The sequence below is a fragment of the Equus quagga genome, chromosome 12, assembly GCF_021613505.1.
Source record: "Equus quagga isolate Etosha38 chromosome 12, UCLA_HA_Equagga_1.0, whole genome shotgun sequence".
In the NCBI taxonomy this organism is placed as follows: Eukaryota; Metazoa; Chordata; class Mammalia; order Perissodactyla; family Equidae; genus Equus; species Equus quagga.
In genome coordinates, this window is record NC_060278.1 from 69,544,843 (window position 1) to 69,564,903 (window position 20,061).

The 20,061-nt window shown below is 42.6% G+C and overlaps 1 protein-coding gene across 2 annotated transcripts in view; it reads right to left on the reverse strand.

Annotated features, from left to right (window-relative positions):
- DSTN (destrin, actin depolymerizing factor) overlaps positions 1–7,895 on the reverse strand; it is a 39,020-nt gene extending 31,125 nt beyond the window's left edge. For both annotated transcript variants that reach the window (XM_046679614.1, XM_046679615.1), the window contains exon 1: positions 7,748–7,895. In XM_046679614.1, coding sequence (XP_046535570.1) covers positions 7,748–7,750 — 3 coding nt within the window. In that variant the 5' untranslated portion in view covers positions 7,751–7,895. The remainder of the gene's footprint in view (positions 1–7,747) is intronic.
- Positions 7,896–20,061: the final 12,166 nt, after the last annotated feature.

Here is a 20,061-nt window from a genome sequence, read left to right on the forward strand (position 1 = left end):
GTATACAGAGGGGAGGTACTATTCAACTAGTTTAGTACTTAAAACTCAATTTCCATTGTATTAAAAAAAAGGTATGTGGGAATAGAAAGCAAAAAAATTAAAGTAATTCATCTCCATGGGAACTTATCCCTGTCATAATTAAGAACGCACTCTCATTCACTCATTCACGTTCATTCAATAACATCTGTTGTGGGCCTACTATGAAAGAGGCATCTTGCTACTGAAATATACAAACCCTATCTTAAAGAGCTCAACAGTCTAGTTCCAAAAAACACCTTAGTAAGTCCCATAAAAGGGATTCATATGCTTAGAATGGTTTCTTAGACATGTGCAGAAATGCAGAGAATTAACAGTGTTGGTACCTGTGGTAACTTCCCTTACAAATTAAATGGGCCAATCCACAAAGTCTGAGCCTGGTCCATTAAGGTGGCCGCTAACCACATGTGGTTTAGTGAGTCCACTGAATGTGGCTAGTGTGACTGAGGAATTGCATTCTAATTCTATTCCATTTTAATTAACTTAAATTTTAAAACTAATGATCAATTCCATTCTAAGCACGTATCACTTAATGACGGAGATACCTTCTGAGAAATGCATCATTAGGCAATTCTGTGGTTGTGTGAACATCACAGAGTGCACTTACACAAACCTAGATGGTAGAGCTTACTACACACCTAGGCTACATGGCACTAATCTCATGGGACCACCGTCATATATGCAGCCAGTTGTTGACTGAAACATTGTTATGGAGCATGTGACTGTACCAGAAGACTTTTAAGTAGACTTGGAGCAACTTAGGTATGTGAATCTACTTTTCCAACTGTAAATTTTTTATCTAAATACATTATCAAACATTTCCAATGAAAACTGAGCATTTGAGATGTGCTGTGAGTATAAAATTTATACTGAATTTCAGAGAATTTGTATGAAAAAAGAATGTAAAATGTTTCAATTTTCATACTGATTAAAATGGTGATATAATATTTCAGATATATTGGGATAAACAAATTTCACCTTATTTTTTTAATGAGGCTACTAGAAAATGTAAAAGTAACTCGTATTTTATTTCTATTCGACAACACAGATCCAAAGATTACTTACAACATTCTTAAAACAAGGTTTCAATGATTTGAGAATTCCTCAGAGTTCCAACAACTGACTTAAAGGACTGCTCTCTAGCAAGTTTGGTCTTACCTGTACTGGCCTGTGCTTTAGTTTTGGCTCTATTAATACATGAAAATACCACCACCAACAAAAATATGCCATGTGAAACCATTTTAAAATAAACACTAATTACATTTACAGGTCAGTGATTTTCTGAGAGCAAGCCGAGAGAGGAATATGGGTAGGAAATTCATCTTTCTTTTTTGTAATAAGGCAAAAGGAGTAAACAACCTATAAGGTAATAGAAAAATGTTGAAAGGAGTTAAGCCTGGGGCCACCCGGTGGTGCAGCAGTTAAGTTCGCAGTTCCGCTTTGGCGATGCAGGGTTCTCCGGTCCCAATCCCAGGTGTGGACCTACGCACGCTTGTCAAGCCATGCTGTGGCAGGCATCCCACATAAAATAGAGGAAGATGGGCACAGATGTTAGCTCTGGGCCAGTCTTCCTCAGCAAAAAGAGGAGGATTGGCAGCAGATGTTAGCTCAGGGCTAATCTTCTTCAAAAATAAAAAAGAAAAAGGAATAAGCCTTCCTTTGATGTGATCCAAAAACAAAATGATAAATTAGTCTTAAATGTAGGTTTCCTGCTATAGTATGCACTGAAGTTTCTGTCTTTCAAGTGTTTATCCTATGCCCTGTTGCAACAGAATAAGAGCTGTTTGATGCTCCCTTCTCGTTTAAAAAAAAAAAAAAATCAAACCTCAGCTTTTTCTCACCTTCAATTACATATTAAAATTTTAGAATTTTAATTGCACTTTTAAATTAATTGCTTTTTAAAGCTCTACATAAAAATTGATTCTTCAACTTTAACATACCAAAGCAAATCATGGAATAGAGTACATAAGCATTACAACGTCAGCTACTGGAAGACTTACCCTGAAGAGCTAAGAATCACTCTAGACTGAAAACTACTCAACTCCATAGGGGTCCTTGCACAGAAGAGTCCATGATGAACGTAAGTAACAAGTCTGTCAAAGTACTACTGAAATGAACCAATCTGATGTTTATTTTTCTCTCTTCTCCCAATGTAAAATTTCAAGAAAAATGAACAGGATATAGCTTTTAGAAGTACAACAACTGCAAATGAAAACACACTTCTAACATAAAGGCAAGGAGGCAGAGAGAAGAAAAACTGTGATTAAAATATTAAAATATTTCTGAAGTGTTAGGTACAAATCTTTGGGTATGTCTTTCATGGACAATCTAGAGAGGAATATTATGCCACAAAAAAGGGAAGCTCAAGATACCTAAATAACAACCTTCTACTTATTTCTTTATTATGCTCTGTGGTTTAGGTATGCAAACAGCAAACAGTGCAAAAAGAGACTAGGCCTAGTTATTCAGACTAGAGCGGTGAGTTGTAGATAAAAACAACACATATATTTAATCCACAGCTTTTCAAATTTCAAGACTTTTTTCAAATTTCAAAAATAGTGCTCATCTCAAAATATCTTTATTACTGAAAGAAAATATAAATTTACATTAAACATGAAAATATAAATGTTTGGAGTCTTCCTGTATACGAATTTAAACACCATTTTTATTTAAACCAATATTCTTTGTGAGAAATAGTCATGGTTATTGGTTTTGCTCATTTCTTTTTTCTAATAAACTATTTTTTAGAGACATGTTAGGTTCACAGAAGAAGTGAACAGAAACTACAGAGTTTCCCCATATATCACGCTTGTTTTTAACCGCTTGGCTAGATGAATTGCCCAAGCAAAAGAAAGGAACAAGTATAAAGGAAAAGATGTTAAACTCCACAGCCCTTGGCAAAGATGGAACTCTATCCTAGATGACTCTGCCTCCTAACACTACCAGGGCCTGACAAGGGCAGGAGGCTAGAATTAAGAGTGAATATTGAACTTTTGTTACCTAGCAGCTTGAGAGGCATGCAAAGAAACACAGGCCCCAGAGGAGAGGGATATTAGTCCTCAGTATGTGATTCTGGCATTGACAATCAGGTTCTTGTTACTTTTCTTATAACATTGGGTTTACTTTATGGCTCCACAAATAAGCTTAGATGAAAACATGATGAGTATTTACACAATGTCAGGTTCACTGGATGTACATACATATAAAAACATAAGCCGTAATAAACATATGAAAAGATACTCAACTACTACTAATCAGAGACATGCAAATTAAAAGAGTAAGAAATCATTTCACATCCATCAGATTGGCAAAGGTTTTCAGCCTCATAATACCAAGTAGTGAAAAGAAATCCAGAAAAAGGTCCATAAATGTAGCTGATGGGATGTCAACTAGAACTATCGCTAGTAGAGTAAAAAAATATATATGTATGCCCTCCAATCCACAGCTTCCACTTCTACATATATACCAAGACGACCTTCGTTAGGGCCAGAGAAGTAACATAAAACATGGAAACCATCTACTGCAAATAAACAGTTTAAGTAAACAAAAAAAGATAAAAGGACAAAAAATTGGGGAAATGTCCAAATTTCTATCAACAGGAGTATGGATAAACTGAAACAGCCATAAAACAGAAACTATACAGTTAAAAAAAAAAAAAACCAGAGAGCCAGCCCTGATGGCCTTAGTGGTTAAAGTTCAGCACTCTCACTGCTTGAGCAGCCCGGGGTTTTGTTCCCAGTCACGGAACCCCACCACTTGTCTGGCCATAGCCATACTGTGGTGGTGGCTCACATAGAAGAACCAGAAGGACTTACAACTAGAATATACAACTATGCACTGGGGCTTTGGGAAATGGAAAAAGAACGGGGGAAGATTAGCAACAGATGTTAGCTTAGGGTGAATCTTCCCCAGTTAAAAAAAAAACACACACAACAGAGCGACAGCCAAAACCAAAAATCATCCACCCCACCTCCACAAACACAAAAAAACTCACCAAGTTTAACTTTCTTAAAGTTGCAAAAGGATAAAAGGAAGCATGATAACATTTATATAAAATTTAAAAACATATCAAGGCAATATGTTATTATAGATGCATACATTATAGCCAAAAGTATGGAAACATCAATGAGAATGAAATATGTTAATTTCAGGTGACTATGCTGACCTTTACCCAAGCTGTGTGCTCCTGGAAAGCAGTGATGGTTCAGAAATCTGCCCTCATCATTTCGCGTTCTGGGAAACGGGTAACAAAAGGATCCTGCCCTTGCTTATTACAAGCTAAGACCATCCCCATGCTGCCTCAAGACTCCCTGGTTGGGGCTGGCCCCGTGGCCGAGTGGTTAAGTTCCTGTGCTCAACCGCAGACGGCCCAGTGTTTCGTTGGTTTGAATCCTGGGCACAGACATGGCACTGCTCATCAAACCATGCTGAGGCAGCGTCCCACATGCCACAACTAGAAGGACCCACAACGAAGAATATACAACTATGCACCGGGGGGCTTTGGGGAGAAAAAGGAAAAAAATAAAATCTCTAAAAAAAAAAAAAAAAAGAGACTCCCTGGTTTACCAGCCCCAGGTCCCCAACCTTTTTTTTCAGACATTCCTCATTAATACTATTCTCCCAACTGCAACAGCCTGAAAAAATCACCTCCTTAATTGGCCAGTACATTACTTTGACACAGCAGTGGTTCTCTCTGGGGAGGGAGGGAATGGGATGAGGACGATGATGCATATTCAGCTGTAACAGAAAAACCTGAAATATGGCAAAAAGTTAAACTTTTCTTTTTTCGTACAAAGGGACCTGTTATTCTGTGTACTTTTCTGCTTAGAGTGTTTCAAAATTTTTAAATTATTTAAAACTTGGTGTGCAGTCAGCAAAAGTCACAAGTCGATCCTTTACGATCTGTTTTCTCCTATTAAATAGGCACATGAACACATGCCCAACCCATTCCACTAGGCTGTTATACATTCAAGTGTTTTTGCTAATCATCAAGTGGTAGAACTCACCTGTAATTCAGCCTGAGCCAATTAGCTCAGCCTGTCAGAGCAGAGTTCTGATCAGGGTAAGGTTAAGGGGTAGATTATCACACAGACTTTTTGTACTTTGTTTCAGGAGCAAGACTACACTCTTACTTCTCAGAGAGCCACACAGCTACGCTGCAAATGCATATACCACTGACTAATTACAAGAGGAGCCCAGCAAGTCTACGTGTGATGTCTCAATCTATAGCCAACAGAGAGAACTACGGAGCAGATAACCGTAGGAACTTGATGGTGGGCTGGTAAATAATCTTTGTAGGAGGAAGCTGGCACACCCAGTACACACATACACCACAGTTATGTTTGGAGTGTGTAGATGTGGTTGCTGTCGAGGGTAGCCTTTTTTTTTGCCACTGTAAAGTGAGACTTTGAAAACATGAAATCTCATCTTAAAGTGCGCAGGGTGATCTTTTGAGTTGGTTTCAAATTTCTTTATTCCCAAGGCTTCTAGATGGCTTGGTGAGTACCAGGAAGTGATTTTGTTAATGTAGAACAAACCCATCAGCAGTTAAAGTTCTATCTTAAAAAAAAAAGAAAAATACAACACACTTGGAAACCTGGAACCAAGCATCTAACCAACAGATCTAAACAGTTTCAAATACAGAGGTAAAGTGCTAAAATCTGGGATAACAAAGGAATTTTTCATCTTCACAATATTTTCTAATAGCTGGACTGAAGGAAGATGCTCTGTGCTCAAAAGGCTAAATACAAGAGTGACCTTTAAAAATGGTCAGTCTATATTCTGAACTCTTTCTTTACAAGTGTCCAAATAAGAGTAGCTTGTAAGGTCTACCTGACTTCCCTAAGACCAAAAAGTTTGAAATGTATTTGGAATCCACCCATTTTGATTTTTTTTCTCCTCCTCCCCCAAGAACCAATAAATAAAAGACTCTTTTTTCATTTTATTTGAATGCATACAAATATGGAAATTAAACTTTAAAGTTTAAACTAAGCATTTAACTAAAGTTAAAATGCTTAATCCTGGGGCTGGCCCGGTGGTGCAGCGGTTAAGTGCCCACGTTCTCCTGCGGCAGCCCAGGGTTTTCCAGTTCGGATCCTGGGTGTGGACACGGCACCGCTTGGCAAACACCATGCTGTGGTGGGCGTCCCATATATAAAGTAGAGGAATATGGGCATGGATGTTAGCTCAGGGCCAGTCTGCGTCAGCAAAAAGAGGAGCATTGGCAGCAGTCAGCTCAGGGTTAATCTTTCTCAAAAAGAAAAAAAAAAAAGCTTAATCCTATTTTCAAAAGGAAAATAAAGCTTGTATTATAGCAACTCAAAAAAATAAAACATCAAATCAGAATACCCTAAAGCAGACTCCAGCCTACTTCAAAGCAACTTCATCAGAGTGGATGGTCTTAAATTCGTGAAAACCCAAAACCCGGGGATTAAAAGTCTTCTAGTATCAAGTAGTACATACATTTATAATCTTAAAACGGTTAAAAAACTCAAGATGCTGATCCTCTTTGTAACCTACAGAATTAAACCAAAGAACCAAAAACTGAACAATATCAAATCCCTACTACATACGTTCAATCATCAAGAAACTACTGGTTAATCTCTTTTTTCCCCACTCATGAGCCCGCCTGCATAGTCATACAAGTTGCAATACCTTAAAAAAAACAAAATTGTTATTCAATGAAAACATTCTGTACGCAGATAAGCTGGTACCAACTGCTTCCAGGCAGACAGATGCAACAACAGTGCAATATTTCTAGCAAAGTCTGGTAAGCCTTTGCCTGCAAGTCATTGACCAAAAATGGTAACAGCGCATGCAGACTAAAGAAAATGACAAAATGTTCTCCTTGATCGCCCGGTCAAGAACACCGTTTTACAGCAAACTACAACTACACTGCAGAGAAAAAAACAAGCAAATTAAGCAAAGTGTCCATCATCTAGAATACACCGATCACGTTTACTCTGTAGTGACTCGGATAATTTAACGGACTTTTAGAAAAGCTTTTTCACTTCTTTTATTAGCACCCAGCATCATGCCCACACCTTGCACGCTAAGTCCTGGCAGAGCCACGATGTTTACAGGTAAAGGAAAATTCCTAACGGCACATGGAGGCAGCGGGCAGGCGAGGGTTAAGAGAGACGCAGCCGAGGCTGCCGAGCGGGCGAGCGGCGCTGGAAGCTGACTGCCAGAGACGACAAACAAAGCGGCTGCCGGGCCGCCGCGCTCGGCTCAGGCCCGGGTCAGGCTCCCGGGGCGCGTTCCGCCCTCCAGGGCTGTTCCGTAGAGGCCTCACGTTCCCTTACCGACGCGGACCGCCCTCACGGGCCCAACTCGCACGAGCCCTGCCCGCCTCCGAGCCCGGCTCGAGGAGCCCGCGCCGGCCCGACGCCCCACCCAGCCGGCGGACCCCGGGCGGCCTCACCGGGGGGTGGGGTGCCCGGCCGCCGCTGTCGCACCATGCGCGGCGGGAGCAACCGCGAGGCGACGCTCCCGGGCGGTGGCCTCACGGCAACTGCGGGCGACGCCGCGGAGCCGCCCCGGGGCGCGGGCGCCCGGTGGGGGCGAGGGCGGCGGGAGCGGAGCCCCTCCCGCCGGAGACCTTCCCTCCGGAGACTGCAGCAGGCCCAGTCCCTCCCCGGGCGGCGGTGCGGCGCTCGCCCCTCAGCCCCGACCCCCGGAGCCCCGCCGCCTCGGGCTCCCACCCACTCACCATCTTCGCCGCGGCGGTAGCAGGGACCCGGGGGAGGGAGCCGGACGGCGCCGAGTCTACAGACCGTCCACCTCACGGGAGCAGGAGCGAGCGACCGAGCGAGACGGCGACGGGGCGCGCGAGCCTATCAGGGGGCGGGCGCCTGGGTGCGCGCCTCGGGCCCAACCGCGGCTGCGCACGTCACGCGCTGCCCGCCGTTGCTACGCAACCGGCCGGCCTGGCAACGCCCCGCCCAGGCGGCCGCGCGGACTCCCGGAGGGTGGGAGTGTTCGTCACCTTCTAGAGACTGGGGGACCCAGTCCCCCGTCACCAGTTCGGGTTTATGGAGATTGGAGTGGTCCCTCTGTCATCTGCTAGGGACGAGGAGGGGAGCTTGCGCGGGCATCTGCCGGCTAGGGGCGAGCAAAGGACGATGCGGGGAGGGCGAGCCCCCCATGGGGCGGGGCCACGTGGCTCCCCGCCCAGGCGCCGCTGTGGCCGCTGCAGGGAAGTAGCCACCTGGCCAGGTGTGCGCCGCCGCTGGGGGCGGGGCCTGAGAGGGGGCGGGAGAGGGTGGGCGGGGCCTCGGAGGAAGAGACTTGGGGGAGGACCCACGGGAGCCCCGGCGCGGGCCCCAGCAGAGGGGACGTATCCCGCATTTTTTACCTACTTTGGTCCGATTCCCGCCATCCTCCCCTGATTGGCCCAGCCCAGCACGTCGGGCCCTCGCGTGAGGGGAAAAATCTGCACATTTTTCCTCCTTCCCGAGGCGACTGTGGCCGTTCAGAGTGCTCTGTGAGTCACCGCTAATTTCAGGTCTGGAAAAAACAAGGAGTGATTTATTTATCTTTGGGAACAGCCCAGGGAAGGAGGCCCGGCAGTCCGCAGGGGTGTGGCTGGGAAACAGCAGAGTTGTCTTGGGATGATGGCGCCAGACCCCCTGCCCCGATTTTGGGGTTTTTGATTTGGGATTATGTTTTTTTTTTAATGGGCGGTTGCATCAGAAACACAGTTTTCAGAGAGCCAGAAGGAATCCCAACGTTTTTCCTGAGGGTGTTTTTGTGGTGAATAAAGGGAACAAAGAATTTCCAACTGGGATGATTACTTTAAGTTTTACTTAATTTAGGTTACTGAGAACATCACGGCCTCTACCAAAACTATTTTAATTCTCCAAATGGGAGGTCTTTGGACAAGATGGTCAGTACGTTTTTGTTTTTTCTGGGCACTATATAAAATCTAGGCTGTACATGGCTTTTTTCTGCCCACCCAGCATAGAAACTCCTTTCTCATTACTCTCGTCCTGTTTTTTTGTTTTGTTTTCTTTTTAAGAAAGGAAGCAAGTTATGGCAGTGCTACTAAGCCCTTACCACCTGCTAGAAGATTTTTGAGAGGCTAGAGCAGTGGTTCTCTGCTTTAAAGAGAACTTGTTCAAAGTCATATTTGTGTGCCCCACCCCGAGAGTTTTGGACACCAGTATATCTGGGATGAGACCTGATAATTTGCATTTCTAACAATTCCTGGGTGATGCTAATGCAGTTGGTTAGGTACCACAGTTTGAGAACAAAGAACCCACCTGTGCCCAGCTGCAGCTCCCACCCTTTATTTCTCTGTCTGCCTGGGACTGAATGCCGGCCCCCCCGCCCACCCCCTTAATCCTCAACACTTCCTTTCCAGTCCAAAATTGAATCGTGCTCTTTTAAGGACAGATGTCCACCTGCTCCAGCCTCTCTTCTGCATTTCATCCTCCACTCCACCACCAGAGTTATTTCCAAACCTAAGAATCTGATCCTGTCACTTTCCTACTTAGAATTTTCTACGGCTTCCTCCAGAATGCTCAGCTGCTCAGTCTGGCTTTTCACCTCTGTCCTCAGCCTACTTTTCCTGCCTTGTCTCCCACATCTCCCAAAGTGCTCCATTTCCTTCCAGACTAAACTTCTCGTCCAAGAACTCTTCTTGCTCTTTCTAACTGCCATAATCATGGGCCTGCTCCTTTCTGGCCTGCACCCTTCCAGTCTGAAGGACTCTGGCCACTTCCAAGGGGATCAATAGTGTTCTTTCTATAATTCCACGGTTCATCATTTCTCAAATCTTGATAATCATCCAGATCACCTGAGGATCTCATTAAAACGCAGATTCTGGGTTTTAGGGGTGGGGTCTTGGATGCCCCCGTAAATTTGGATGCTGCCCATCCTCAACTTTGAGTAGTGAGATCTTACAGGTTTTTCCCTTGTAATTGCTTGTCTTATATAAACAAATATTACCACTACTGCCAGATTAGACTGCGTTCCTTGAGGACAAGTTGTGTTTAGGATGCATCTTATATATGGACTAGCATAGTCCCTGATATACAGTAGGTGTTTAATACATGTTCAGTCAGTAAACCAGTATCTGAAGAGGTTTTACAATTCATCAGGCAAACTTCTGTATCAGTTCATTGTAAGCTAATATGAGCCCCCATTTTTCTTGAGGTCCCATTGAACTTTAACCTTTCCATTTACACATAAGTTTCCTAGATATTTTCATTCTTCCTCATCCCACAGAAGGATAAGGCTTTAACATAAGGTCTCTCCTTCAGTATGAGATGGGTGTATTCCATTTCTCATTTAGAAAACATATTTAACAATATGTTGTTGCATACTTAACAATCTGTGAACATATAGGAACTTTCATTTAAAACCATTAATGTGAGTGGCAGGGAAGAATAAATTATACATTAAGGAGAAGCTTGAAAAGACTTGTGTGTTAATCGATAGCCTGGAAAAAGCTTTTTTGCAAGATAATATAACCCTGTCAGTATATAGTGTAGAATAAACTATTTTCAGTTTCTCACCTGCCTCCCCACAAAATCATCCGTTCCCTATCTCCTACCCTTGTTTGTGTCTGTAGTCTTTTTAAAAAATAATTTTAATCATACGAGCAAGACATGAATATATTTTCATTATAAAAGATTCGAACAATACAGTAAAGGAAAGCCTTTGTGCACCCCTGCTCTCCATTCCTATAGTTTCAGTCCCCTGCTCAGAGGTGACCACTGCTATCACTGCAGTCTACTTTACAGAGGAATAAACCTTGTGCACGTGTGTTGTGTAATGGTTGTATGCTGGGTGTGTGGTGTCCTGTAGCTTGCTTTAAGATGTTCTTGATTTTCTGCCTGCCGAATCTGTCCATTGCTGAGAGAGGGGTGTTAAAGTCTCCCACCAGGACAGTGGATTTCTCTCTTTCTCCTTTCACCTCTATCAGCTTTTACCTCACGTAGTTAGACACTGTGTTATTAGGTGCATACAAGTCAAGAATTGTTATGTCTTGGAGAATTGATCCCTTTATCATTGTATAATACCCTTCTTCATCTCTGATAACTTTCCTTGCTCTGAAGTCTACTCCATCTGAAGTTAATATAGCTACTCACACTTTCTTTTGCTTGGTGTTAACATGGTATATCTTTCTCCATCCCTTTACTTTTAATCTATATGTGTCTTTATATTTAAAATGGGTTTCTTATAGACAACATATAGTTGGATCATGTTTTTTGATTCACTCTGAAAATCTGTCTTTTAATTGGTGTATTTAAGCCATGACATTCAAAATTATTATTGGTATAATTGGATTATTAACTACAATGTTAGTTACTGTTTTTTAATTTGTTGCCATTGTTCTTTATTCCTATTTTAGCCTTCCACTCTCTTTCTGCCTTTTTTTGTCTTTAATTGAGCATTTTATATGATTCCATTTTTTCACCTTTCTTAACATATGTTATGCTTCTTACTTTTTTTAGTGGTTGCCCTACAGTTTGCAGTATATCTTTACAACTAATCCAAGGCCACTTTCAGATAACACTATCCCACTTCACAAGTAGTGTGAATATTTTATAATAACAAAATAGTCCTAGTTCCTTCCTCCTGTCCCTTGTGTTATTGCTATCATTCATTTCACTTATGTATAAACATACATAAGCATATATATACACACACACAAGATATATGCATAAGCATATAAAATTAAGTACCTTGTTGCTATTATTATTTTGAATAAACTATCCATTAGATCAACTACGAATAAGATAAATAAAAGATTTTATTTTACCTTTACTTATTTTTCTTCAGTGTTCTTCCTTTCATTACGTAGATCCATAGACCCGACTTCTGACGTATATTATTTTCCTTCTCTCTAAAGAAGTTCTTGTAACATTTCTTGCAAGACAGGTCTACTGGCAACCAGGTCTCTCAACTGTTGTTTGAGAAAGTCCTTATTTCTCCTTCACTTTTGAAGGATAATTTTGCATAATTTGCATAATGGGTTGGTGGATATTTTTTCTCTCAACACTTTAAATATTTCACTCCGCTCTCTTGCTTGCATGGTTCTGAGGAAAAGTCAGATATAATTCTTATCTATGTTCTTCTACAGGTAAGGTGTTTTTGTCCTCTTGCTGCTTTCAGGAATTTTTTCTTTGCTTTTCTGTAATTCGAAAATGATATGCCTAAGTGTAGTTTTTTGGGATTTTGTTTGTTTGGTTGGTTTTTTTGGCATTCATCCTGCTTCGTGTTCTCTGATCTTCCTGGATCTGTGGTTTGGTACCTCACATTAATTTGGGGAAATTCTCAGTCACTATTGTTTCAAATATTTTTTCTGTTCCTTTCTCTTTTTTTTCCCTTCTGGTCTTCCCATTATGCATATATTACACTTTTTGTAGTCCCTGAATATTCTGTTCTGTTTTTTTCAGCCTTCATTCTCTTTGCTTTTTGGTTTCAAGGATTCTGTTGATATATCCTTTAAGGTAAAGATTTTTTCCTCAGCTGTGTCCAATTTATTAATAAGCCCATCAAAGGCATTCTTCATTTCTGTGATTTTTGCCTTTTAGTATGCCTTGTAAGTTTTTCTTGATAGCTGGCCGTGATGGACTCGGTATAAAGAACTGTGGTAAACAGGCCTTTAGTAATGTGGTGGTGAGGTGTGGGGAGAGGGACGGATTCTAGACAGGTGTACTTCGTTTTATGGTGCTTCACTTTATTGTGCTTCACAGATAATTGCATTCTTTACAAGACCTTCCACCACCAAAAAAGATTACAACTTGCTGAAGGCTCAGATGATAGTTAGCATTTTTTAGCAATAAAGTATTTTTAAATTAAGGTATGTACATTGTTTCCTTAGACGTGATGCTATTGCACACTTAATGGACTACAGTATAGTGTAAACATAACTTTTCTATGCACTGGGAAACAAAAAAATTCATGTGACTTGCTTTACCGCAATATTCACTTCATTGCAGTGGTCTGGAACTGAACCCACAGCATCTCTGAGATGGGCCTGTAGTCCTATGATTAGGTCTCAGTCTTTTAGTGAGCCTGTGCCTCTGGACTGCGAACTCACATAAGCGTTTATCAGTACCCGCCCCGCCCCCTGTAGGTGGGGCAAGATGGCTAGAGTGGGCTGGAGCTGGGTATTTTCCTTTCCCAGGTCACTTAGGCTCTGTTAATACCCCAGCAGGTTAGGCTCTGGCAACTCATTTCCCCTGAAAGCAGGCCTTGTTAGAGTGCTCTGGTGTATTTCAAAATGGTTCCTTTTCCCCTCCCACTGCCAGGAGCTGGAGGGAATTTTTCTCTGATATTTACTGTGGGAACCTGGTAGAGCTTCTGGAGGTAAAACTCACAAAAGGGTTGGGTAGCCCCTATGACTGAGTCTCCCTAAAGTTTTTAACTCTCAGGCGTGTCCACATTGACTGAGCCTTCAGCAGTTTGTCAGTGATAGGTCAGGGTTTCCCACCCTGGCACTGGTTCCCATCGTGCTGGCTCCTCATGCGTCTCGGCTCTGGTAAGCCAGAGCACCTGCCCTGTATTTGCCTGTCTCTCTTCAGTTGGGGGGCATTGGTTTGCCCTGTGTCCTCCCCTCTCTTATGGATCCAAGAAGAGTTGCCTATTCAGCAAAAGGCAAAAGTCCTACTTGTTATTAGGACTGAGTGGCAACTCTAAGCTCCTCATATGAGGAATTGGAAACTGGAAGTCCATGCTTTCCCTTTCAAAGAAACTTCCCAGAAGTAGCAGACAGGCCTTCCACTTTTGTCTCATTGACCAGAACTTAGTCATATGGCTGCAAGAGAGGCTGGGAAATGTGGTCTGTTCTCTGAGCAGCAGTGTGCTCAGCAAAGAAATTGGGGTTCCTTTACTAAGGAAGAAGGGAGGAATGGATATTGGGAGATAACTAGTGGTGACTGCCATAGGTAGATATTAGTCCCATTCTAAAGATGAGGTAAGATGCAGAGACATTCCTTAGTAGCCCAGAGGAATAAGCAATCTGCTCTCAAGCCCATGACCTTTAACATCAGCCGCGTGACACATCACTCATGGATGATGCTGAACAAGAGAACTGAGATACCTCCTGTTGCTTCCTTAACACCACAGAGGGGGTTTATACAAAATGAAGCAAATGGAAGCTGTAGAAAAGACATTCCAAACATTCAGGCAGCCCCAAAGGCCAGGCATCTATTTTAGGAAAGAGCTAAATATATTTAAGTATATTCATGGGAATGATGCAGTACCACATGGTAACGCTATTGATTTCTCTGTGAGTCCTTGTGTGGAGTAAAAGTCATATACCATTATTTTATAATATTAAAAAGTGAACGACTAGGATACGTGTTTTTCAGGTAATGTACATCTTGAGTTAAACTATAATGAAATGGAGTAGAAAGTGGCACAACGATCTTGACCAATGGTTATTAGCCCCTCTTGGGCCCTGTGCTCCTTTTGAGATTCTGATGAAAAGTATAGACCCTCTCTCTAGAAAAGTAGACATTTGTTCCTACTCACAAAGCTTGGCCTCCAATTTCAGGGAGCTCATGGACTGCCCTGAAGCCCATCCATTAACCTAGAAATTTCAGGAAAAGTTTTGGGAAATGCTCTAAAAAAGAAATTCAAGGTAGGGATAAATGACCAGTCCTACATTCCTCTCCAACAATCCACAAGCCAAGATCAGAGTTGGTATCACACTGGTTATCAGTTTAGCATGAAATCTTCCAGGCACTTACAACATAGAGCATTTTTTTAAGTGGCCTCAACAATGCACATAGGAATAAAAACAATGCAGCTTGTTTTTGTTCACTCACTCCACAGTATATCTTAGGGAGCTATCCATATCATCTCCCCATTTTTCAGAAGCGTGGTACATTCCCGCTATGGTTCTGGTTGGGTTGCTGTGCTTCTGGAGGAAGAAAAAGGAGCCACAAAAGATTCAGAAAGGGACAAATAAAGGAATCAAGTATTTAAGGATAGACTAAATGACGTTGAACTCTTCAGAATATAAAGAAGCCTGAGGGTTGAGTGTAATCGTAAGTTATAAAATCATGAAGGGTAGGAAAGAAGTGAACAGAAATTTTGCAGCAAATTCTAAAATAAAAATGGGGCTTAAAGCTCAAAAGATGTAATTTGGGGGAAAATAGAAGGACTATTTTACATCATGGGTCAGGACAGGAGGAAGATGGCAGATGAAGGAGAAGGAAGGCATGTCACAGACAGTAACCAGCTGGTAATGGTGAGCTCTCTGGTTGGGACCCATTTTTCCCCACCCTCATTCCATGTTCTCTGCAGACCTCTGCCTTTCCCACAGTTGCTGTAGGGCAGGAAAACCTCAGAGCCAGCAAAGTGCCCACCCCAGAGGCTGCCAGGTAATGTCAAGGCATAAAGTCAATGCTGGAGCCCTACTGGGGTGTGGGGAGCTGATATGAACACGTGCAAGTGGGCTGCCCAAGCTGGAACTTTTCCTCACCCCGTTCCCATTGTTGTGCCTACAAGGCACCAGCTCTGTTCAGAGCATGAATAAGACAAGATTCCTGCTGTGCTGGAGCTCAAATTCTAGTCGGCTGCAGGCCGACAATAAACAACGAAACAAAAAAGTATTGCCTAGTGGTGAGTGCTTTGCTGACAATAAGACGGGCTGATGTGACAGAGGGTATCTGGGGGCAGGGAGGACACATTTAAATCAGTGCTCTGAGCAGTCGTCTCCAAGGAGTTGGAATTTAGGCTGAGGCTTAAGTGCCAAGAAGGACCCAGCTGTGTGAAATTAGGAGCGGGAGCATCCCAGGCGGAGGGAAGGAGTTTGGTGTGTTCAAAGGACAGAAGGAAGAGAGAGGGGCTGGATCCAGGGTGGGTAGACCCAGATGAAGCTGAAAGGGTAACCAGTAATCACATCATGTAGGACCAGGTAGACCATGGTAAAGAGATGGGAGTGAATTAATGCAAAAACTGACAGCCTCCGTGTAAAGCATTGTATTTATAGTTAAACTATTTTCAATAAAATTGAAATATATATTTGGCTGAATATAGGAAATGGACAATATTCTATTATCTTTGGCTTACAAAAACAGAAATTTCTTATGCTTCAATCTAATACACACTACATAGGTAGCACTCCCAGCAGCTTGGCCTTTTTAAATGATGTTTGATCATCTCATCATCTGCTATTACCACCTGAATTTCTCATGAAAAAGAAGAGGTAAGTGTTAAAAAATAAAAGTTTGTGTTTGGAGGCAAAACAGGTATCTTGCTTACATTCACAAGGGGATGCCACTTTGAAATATTTTCAAATATTTGACGGATGTTTACAAGGATCCTACTGTGTGCCAGCTGTGGCCATGCCAGCTACCAGGAATACAAAGATGAATAAATCATGGGCCCTGCCACAAGGAGATCATGAGTGAAAACAGATCAGCACCAAGATAAACATGGCCCAGGTTCCCTTGGGAATTCTCAGCATCCTAATTGGTGGTACAGATCATACCAGGGAGATGTTACCGATCTAATGAGTGAGGTATCCAGAGAAGAAGGAAGTGAGTGTTTGTTACAACATGGTTTCTCACTTAGGTTGGTGAATATGGGTATGGAAGAGATGGCTAGAGGGCTCACTCAGGTTGGTGTTTGGAGGAAAGAGCACCAATGTTCCTCCCAAAAAATTAGAGTCCATGGACCAAGATGCCTAGATAGATACAGATGTGATTTTCTTTTCTTTCTTTCTTTTTTTTTTTTTTGATTTGGGGGGCTGCTGTGGCTTGCTTCCTAGTTTTCCCTTCTTCTGGGAGTGGGAAGTCAACTGATGGTTCAGCCAAAGAAACCCAGCTCTGCCCCATGAGGGAACTCGGAGGAAGTTCAAGGACAGTTGCACCAGAGACAGCTAGGGGACAATGGCTGTGATGTGAAAAGACCTTGACAGCTTCCTCTCTTTCCCCGTCCTGCCTGGCCCTCTGGAAAGGGTTCAGGCTTTTGGGTAAAAAGAGTGCTTCAGGCAACAGGTAACATACCTTGAATGGCTTTGAAATGTCAGAGAAGGATCCTCCGCTCAGGAGAAAGGATGCATGAAGACTGATAGATGCTGGGTGTTGGATTTCAGGTTCAGCATTTGTCCTTTTATTTTAAACAACTCTAGGAAAGAAACACCCATAGAAGGTACAACGGGTTGCGGGTTTATTTTATGACTCATGGAAACTTCTAAAATGATAAATATTGGCTCAACAGTAGCCTGACATAAGAAACACTCAACTAAACCTGACTCTATGGTTACAAGAAACAAGAAGAGTGTATGCAACAAATAAACTGTGACTCCACTTCCCTTGCAAGCTTTCAGAGAAAAAAGAGCAGAAAGCATTGCCTGTATTCTGTGAGGCGGCCTTCCTGGCTGTCCCGAGTTATTTGTTTTTCCTGAGGCCAGAGACTTTCCTGAGATGATTGCAGGATCTTCCTGGCCAGGAAGCCATTTCAAATGTCTTTGGGTTTATACTTTATGTAGTCCAGACTCTTTTTGGCTAATATAATGAAAATGCTTTACCAATCATAAAAACCAATGAGGGTGACGTTGGAAATATTTTCGCCTCAGGAAGAAAAAAAAAATGGAAAGTAAATATTTTCTTTCCTGAGTAAAAATCCCTCCATCTCTCTGTGTGGAAGAAACAAGGCATTCTGGAGAGATGTTTGGAATCCAGAATATGAACTGTTTCACAGAAAAATTTAGAAAGTATGAGCCATAAATAATGGTCGGGCTCCGCCTGAGTAGAGTTTTTATGTCTCATGAAACAAAGTCAGTGTTACCCTAACTTCCCCTCGGCTGATTTTATTTCCTAAAGGAAATGTACTTGACTAATATTCATACCCAGTGAAAAGGCTAGTGTAACAACTTACCAAAACCTAGCAACGAGCAGCTCGAATCTGCCTTTCGGCTGGTTTATCCTGTGTGACTGTTGTAGGTTTATTAACAAAGCCGCATTACTTACAGGTGGCGTTCTTTAGAATCGGCTATCCCAGTACACACACACATGCACACACACGCACACACACACACTTTACAGTCTGAATACGTAGTGAGGAGGATTCATAAGGAAATAAAGTGAGAAAAGACTCAGACTACAATTCCATACTTCAAATAAAATGGCTAAAGGGACTGTTAAGCCTGTGAGGCTCCCAAGGTGGGGACCCAGGAGGAGGCACCAAATCTGAAAAGATGTTTTGGCAAATGTGCCAGGTCATGTCCGTGACCCTCCTACAGTCACGGGCACGCAGACTTCCCTTGAGAGACAGGAGGCCGTGTTGGGACAGACGTAGACACCCAGGGCTGGGACTCTGGACCACATCGTGGGGAGCTTGGAGGGCAGAGAAACACTAAGGCCATTCCATAAGCTCTGGTAGAGAATCCACTTTGAGTTAGAAGGGAAACGAGGTGCCCGGCAGGGTCTGGAACACAAGTTCGGGTGGGAAGGCATATGCAATAAGACACTGCATCTGACTGCCCTTTGACCCAGCTGCTGGGGAACTTAGCTCAAGTTTCTCCAGAGAGAGAAACTGCGAGAGCCAGATTAATCAGAGAGATGTGCCGTGGGGCCTGGAGTCGACTCTGAGGAGACAGGACTTCTCCTTTGGAAGGCCTGGCCCTCCGTATTTCTCCTCCCTTTGCTTCTCCGCTCATCTTATATTAATGTGTTGCAACCTGATGGGGAGGGAGCTCTCCCCATCTGAGAGGCCGTGACAGGAGTGTCTCTGGAGGTAGCCAGGGTGATGCTGGCAACCACAGGCAGCCTGTTGTGGGGATGGCTCTGGCAAAAACACCTCTCTGGCTGCCAAGGGAGAGGGAGCCCCCTGGGCCCTGAGCCATGACACAGATAGGCCCGGGATCATTCTGCTGGTAGAGCCAAAGAGCAGTAAAAATAATTACAGAATGGAAATAGCTTTGTTGCATTTTTTTTCTGGCTATTAAAAAATGTAGGTTTATTGAAAAAAAAAAAAACCCTGAAAACATATAAGAAAAAAACAAAGTTTTCCCAGTTCATTGTCTCATCAACTTTTTATTCCAATACCAAAGGCAATTTAAAAAAATTTGAATTACACAAATTATCTGGGAATACCTTCTCCTTATTAAAAAAAAAAAAAAAGCCATCGTTTCTCTACAATTCTTTGCCCCTCACCAAAATTAAACCTTATCATTGGTTTGGAATGTCTCCTTCCAGAGTTCATTCTGTACATTTACACACCATACCACAACTGATCAATTGATAGATAGTTTTGCATACCTGTGACTTTTTTTTAAACATTAATAATATTATATTCCATCATCAACTTGCTTCCCTGTGTTTGGAAGGCCCCCAAATGGCTTACCCCGTCCCTTCTCTCAGTTCTCTGCTCGAATGAGGCCTTCCCTGACCACTCTATCTAAAGTGACCATACACATCCCTATCCTTCCAGTTCTTGTCTCTATTTTTCTCCATAGCACTCATCAGCATCTAACAGTATATTTTTCCCTTGTTTATGTTACTTACTTTCTATTTCCCCCATTTGAATATAAGCTCCACAAGATCAGGAATTTTTATGTATTTTTTCACTTCTGTATGCCCAGTCCCTAGAAGAATGTTGACATGTAATAGTTGTGAATAAATATTTGTTGAATAAATAAATGAATCAGATTCTAAAGACTTTGTGGGAAGACACTGCAGGTGTTGACAGAGTGCTTAAAGGTCAGCAGCCATCTTGTGAGCATGGGAAACAAAACAACATACATAAGGACAGCAGAATGAAGAATGGGAAGGAATCGGGCCCATGCGTCCACCGTACCAGCCCTGAACTGCCTACCTCTAGACTCCATGTTATAAGACAAAAAAATAAATCTTGTTTGGTTAAGCTATTGTTGGGTGCCTGAAATGTGCATCTGAATGCAATCCTAGGTGATACCAGTCAGTGGCCCAAAAAGCTCGAGAATTCTTCTGAAGGTGAAAAGAGAAGAGGGCTTGGGGCAGAACCCACAGTAACTCCAGTAATTCCAAGACGTGAAGTTGAAGAGGATCCCTTCAAGAAGCTGAGAAGGAGTAAGAA